General features: G+C 42.2%; 1 protein-coding gene across 1 annotated transcript in view; it reads right to left on the bottom strand.

Annotated features, from left to right (window-relative positions):
• Positions 1-1,687: 1,687 nt before the first annotated feature.
• The window catches only part of IRAK2 (interleukin 1 receptor associated kinase 2), a 37,180-nt gene continuing 32,867 nt past the window's right edge, over positions 1,688-6,000 (bottom strand). The window contains exon 13 of the mRNA XM_015425227.1: positions 1,688-3,632. Coding sequence (XP_015280713.1) covers positions 3,511-3,632 — 122 coding nt within the window. The 3' untranslated portion in view covers positions 1,688-3,510. The remainder of the gene's footprint in view (positions 3,633-6,000) is intronic.

The raw sequence follows: 6,000 nt of genomic DNA, 5'->3' as shown, positions 1-6,000 counted from the left end.
ATTTTGTATATTTAAAATTATTTAGAATTTATCATTGTGATATGTCTGACTTCATTTGAGTGATTTTTCTATGAGATTTTTAAAATCAGTTTTTATAATTTTTTTGGTGTTTTTATTTGAGGCCCCAGCAGATTGCGAGGCCCTAAGCTGTAGTTTATTTAGCTTATGCGTAAATCCGGCACTGGGTGAGGCCAACTGCTGGTGTGACCTTGGGTCAGTCACAAGTTCTTTCACAGCTGTTCTCTCTAGGGTTGCCAAGTGAATTTTACTCACCGGTGGGGGGGCCTCGCCGTGCTCCGGGAGCCGTCCCTTGGCGTGCGCGTGTTTGCCGCCAGCACGTCACCGGAAGTTATGCGCGACGTCGATCATGTTGAGGTCATGGCCCTGATCGTCGGAGGGAAAACTCTATGGTTTTCCCTCCGACGATCAGGGCCATGACCTCAACATGATCGACGTCGCGCATAACTTCCGGTGACGTGCTGGCGGCAAACACGCGCACGCCAAGGGACGGCTCCCGGAGCACGGCGAGGCCCCCCCACCGGTGAGTAAAATTCACTTGGCAACCCTAGAGAGAACAGCTGTGAAAGAACTTGTGACTGACCCAAGGTCACACCAGCAGTTGCATGTGGAGGAGTGGGGAATTAAGCCAAAATTTAGATCAAAGTACAGACTCCTAGCAATGGCCACTGAAGGCATTTGTTTCTTAAACCTACAGGTGTTATATAATTGTGGGGTTTTTTATCCCCATTATTATTATTTTTAAGATTTCAGATTTTTCTGAAAATCTAGGGCTTGCTGAAATATCTGTCTTGTCTGTTCATGGCTCCAGTCTCTGGATTTAAGTACATACAGATTTGGCCGTGTGGAGAGATAAATATATTGATGATATATGTATTTGTTGGGATGGTGTGCAGGGCATGCAGTAGCCATGGCTCTCTTCTGGTTAATGGTAATAGCAAACATGGCTCTCTCTAAGCCACAGATTTAGTATCACAGGGTTAGAGTCTTGGACAATGACTGTGGTAAAAACCTAGGTAAACTTGGGACAGTTGTCATATCTCTATCTAACACATTATACAGGGTTGTAAGAATAAAATGGGGGGACACCAATTAACTCTGAATACCTTGGTGAAAGGATGAGATAAAAATCAGATGAGGTACCACTTTCTCTGTTTCTTCTGCCTCTAGGTCAATGCCTATAGGTAATGAAAAAGTCACCTCCTAAGCAGACGTCAGCACCACATTCTCTTGCTCATTTGTTGGTTTACTTTAAGAGAACAGTCCAAACTTTTAGTGGAACAACTTGATATGGAATAATCCTGCTGCACAATAGCAGGCAGAAGGTCTTCTATTGCACTCATCCTCCAAGGAACAGAAACAAACACGGTGTAGCTGCTTGAATGAGTATATGAACTATTAAAAATATGATTTATTCAAAGAGGAAAAGCAACTGCGTCCATCAAGAAACATCAGACATATTCCTAATAACATTTTATCACCTTTAAAATGCATCAAGTGCTTCAGTAGAACAAATTTAGAGTCCAGTGGCACCTTTTAAGACCAACAAAAGTTTATTCAAGGTATGAGCTCTCGTGTGCTGGGCACACTTTTTCAAAATTGAAAAAAATGCCTCGCACATGAAAGCTCATACCTTGAATAAACTTTTGTTGGGTCTTAAAAGGTGCCACTGGACTTTAAATTCGTTCTACTGCTTCAGACTAACATGGCTGACCACCTGGAACTATCTTCATTAAGTGCTTCAAATACATTATTTCAGGAAGGTGGTGATGAGAAATCCTGGGATTTTCCACTGAGATCCCCACCCCACCCCCAGATCCAGTTACTCTGCTCTGCTGAGTTTGAAGCCTTTCTACAGCTTAAGTGGTTCTTCCATGACAGAATCAGCCACTGTGATAGCAATCCCAATCAAGACTACTCATAACCTTACCCAGGCGGCCTATCCAATGGGCTTACTCTCAGGAAAGTGTTCTTAGGATTGCACTGTTAAATTAAAGGAAGGGTCCTTAGAGTGGAGGAAGGCTTCAATGTTTGTTGAGCAGAACAGCTGGATTTATCCCAGTATTATAAAACTAGAAAACACTGGTACTCATTAAAAAAAACACTCTTAAAATATGTCAGAGACAGTAGTCATTCCAGCTTTCCTTATATATTTTGTTTTAATGTTAATTAACATTAACTACAAGTTCAATCCAGAAATTCCCCTGCAATGGTGTAACTACAGTGATTCAACTCCACTGCAGAAATTAGACCATAAGAAAAACTCTGCTGGATCAGACCAAGGGTCCACTTAGCCAATCCAACAGTGGCCAGTCACATTCTTCAGAGAAGTCTGCATACAGAGGATGAAGTTCATAGCTGTTTATCATCAGTGTGTCATCTCAGAGCTACACTGCTTCTGAACATGGAAGTTCCCTCAAATTCCTCTGACTACTATCAGTGCTGTTTCACATTGCTGATCACCGCTTAGGTGGATCCAGTCCCCCCTCCCCAAATAGATGATTACTAGTACTATGAGAACTGAAAGTACCAATTGTCAGTTTAGTGTGAAGTGTATGCAGGGTTTATCCAATAGTATCCTGCTGCATAAGCACAGCTACAATAGGAAGCATAATCCATATGCACAAGCCTGTCAGTTACTGGTGAACCTTGCTGGATCAGACTATCTGGGCATAAACCTGCCGAGTTCGATCAAATGCAAAAGGGAACACTACAAACAAGCAGCTTCCATGTAATCTTTCACCTGAGGTCAAGTTAACCTTTAACTCAAATCAGGCTGCAGGTTTACATTAAATAAAAACAAAATAGGATTGCACATTAATTATTTGATGGAATCATCATCTAAGGCATAACTCTATAAAAACGAAAATACTCTAACAGCCTTCATATTCAGTACTTTAAAGCATAATAAACTGTACAGAAGTCAGGCATATACTTTTAAATAACTTTGCAAAAGTAGCAAGCACTTTTGGTCATTCTTCATGTAAACTTAAGCCCTAATATGCTATGTTTTCTGGAATGTTTAGGTATTTGACCAGGCACCTTGGGTTCTTTTGCTTTATAAAAGAGTGCCATTGTTTTTAAGCGACTGACAGTAAGCAAACTTAAGGCATGGAGAGCCAGTAATGCCTGATGTAGATTTTGTCAGATGGAAGGCTGATTCACACCTGCATAGTCATTGTTTGATGGCTGCTGCATTAGGTGGCAAGTTACCCGTGTGTGAGCCATCACAAACCAGACAATAGGTGATAGAACATCCATATCACCTTAAAATACAATGTTTGTCATTTATACAGTGAAGTAATCAAACAATGTATATGCATAATACTATCTTGCCTACAAGCTGGACAACGTGGCTGAATGACAGCTGGTGAACTTCAAAGTAAAACAATTCAATACAATTTGTTCTCAGAAACCCTTCGGCCAATGCATTTCACTGTAGCTGATAATGCCAAAAAAGGAGTTTCTTCTGAAAATGGCATTGGTGATGATTTAGTTAAGATTCAGAAGTTCACAAGTGTTGAGCTTTTTTTCTTTATACAGTAAAATATCTTGTATCATCTTCTTTTTTTGATTGTTGATCTTTATTTCCCTAATAGTTTCTTTGGCTGATGCTGAAATACAAAGCAAACAGAATTTATATTTTATTTCTTCAGTACATTTATAGAGACCTGCTTGAGGCGACTACCATACTTTAGATAACAACACAATAATGAACACAATTACTTTCACACTGGTAAATCAAGTAAATTTGTAAACCAAATCAAAAGTCAGGCTTAACAATGTTACTTGCTTTTAACTGCCATTCCAACCTGTAAAAGCAGGCATTTGCTGACAAGTGCTTATTTTTAGGGAAAATGTCTTTTAAAAGGATTGAATACTAAAGGTTAAATATGTAGTACAAAACCACCATCTATTGGTCCCACTTCTATCCTAGCCTCCTCCTGTAAAGAAACTCCGGACAATGTATGAGGATCTCCCCTCCTGAATGTTCCCATTCCTACTCCAGTGCTATTACTAGCTGTCTTAGCTAACCACATTAAAGAACTACAATGGGTAACTTAGAGTGCTAATGCCACAAGGAGAGCTTCCAGCCATCAGGCACTTCTCTTGATGCACACCCTGTTCAAACAGTTCCTTGGACAATTCTGGGTCTCAGCATGGAGAAAGGAAAGGGTCTGAAGAACAAGCTTTCTGCCACTGCTGAATTATAACGTTTTAGGGTTCTCCAAAGCCTTGTGGGGAAAGGAAGGCCACATGGTATAGCCCAATCTTGGAAGCTAGGCAGAGTCGGTACCTAAAAGGGAGACCACCAAGGAAGGTTCTGCAGAGGAAGGCAATGGCAAACCACCTCTGCTTCTCACTTGCCTTGAAAACCCCTTCCTGGGGTCACCATAAGTTGCCTGCGACTCAATGGCACTTTAAGCACTCACACAGAGAGGGCTGCCAGCTCCAGGTTGGGGAATACCTGCAGGTTTTGGCGGCGGAGCCTGAGGAGGACGGGGTTTGGGGCATAACGCCACACAGTCCAGTTTCCACAGCTGCCATTTCTTCCAGGTGAACTGATCTCTGTCACCTGGAAGTCCGTTGTAATAGCGGGAGATCTCCGGCCACCACCTGGAGGCTGGCAACTCTACACACAAAGCCTCGTGGCACTCCGCAGTGGAGGGTGGGAGAAAGGAGGGAACCGCAGCACTGCCACGGATTCCGTGGGGAGATATAAAGGAGAACATTTCAGAGGGCAGCCACGATGGCCTGCAGCAGGACAGCTAGACTGGAGTCCAGGAGTGACTGAGGGACCAACAAGGGGTGGTGGTGGGGGTTTTGGGGGGTATGAGCTTTCAAAAGTCAAAGCACCTACCCCCCCAAAGTCTTGTTGGTCTGTAAGACACTACTGGACTCGAATCTATAAAGTAAAATGGAAGTGAAGGAAAACTACGGAGAAGAAATGCAACGGCCCCACAGTTCGTTCGTTCATTCATTCATTCATTCATTCATTCATTCATTCATTCATTCATTCATTCATTCAAAATGTTTTATGTCCTACCTCCCCTTAAAGCTCAAAGTCAGCTAACAAATCAACCTTTTAAAAAGGTGATTTAAAACAGATACAACATTAACCACAGTAAACCATCATTAAAAACATCACTAGAATGGCAGCAGACCCACACTGGGCCTACAGATGTCCATCCTTGGGGCAAAACTCATCAAAAGGTGCCTTTAGAGTCTGTATCTATCCTCCAGGGTAGAGAGGTAGGAAGAGATCTCTCTCTTACACACAGCTCTACCTCTTTAGCAAAGGTGGGCAAAAGTCAGGCACTTTTTAAAATCGTGAGAATTTCTGTCTCTTAATATTAACAGAGATGCGTGAGAAAGAGGAAGAGACTGTGACTCAGCAGTAGAGGATCTGCTTTGCCTGCAGGTCCCCAGGTTCAGCCCTTGAGATCGCCACTTCAAAGGACTGGACAGTAAGTGATTTTAATGACCTCTGCCTGCAACCCTGGACAGCTACTACCAGTCAGAAAAGACAATGCTGACTTCGACAGACCAATAGTCTGATTTCATATAAAGCGGCTTCAATTATTCATATAAAAAACGTAATGGCAAGTCGATGAAAAGAATGGGAATGAGATGTAACAGGTTTCCCAAATTATTATTTTTCAATCTCACTGCAAATCTATGCCAACTTTCTTTTCTAAGAATTGATTCAAGGGTTGTATGCAATGTTCCCCCTAAGCTGTGTTGTGAGCAAAAATTCTACTTTGTGAGCTACTGGCATTAAAGTTGTGAGCGAGCGATTTGGCTGCTGCATAAATCAGTTTGCTTTGGAGCCATCCTTCCTGAGCTAAGACAAAAATGTGTGAGCCGGAGGCTAAAAATCTGTGAGCTAGCTCACACCAACTCAGCTTAGAGGGAACTATGGATGTGTGTATGGGTACATAGACAGATAATCACACAGGCACCCCCCCCCCAAATTATGTT

Source organism: Gekko japonicus, unplaced genomic scaffold (genome assembly GCF_001447785.1).
Source record: "Gekko japonicus isolate JY-2015 unplaced genomic scaffold, Gekko_japonicus_V1.1 scaffold2, whole genome shotgun sequence".
NCBI classification, from domain to species: Eukaryota; Metazoa; Chordata; class Lepidosauria; order Squamata; family Gekkonidae; genus Gekko; species Gekko japonicus.
The sequence above is the reverse complement of the archived record's forward strand: the minus strand, read 5'-3'. Positions and strand labels throughout refer to the sequence as shown.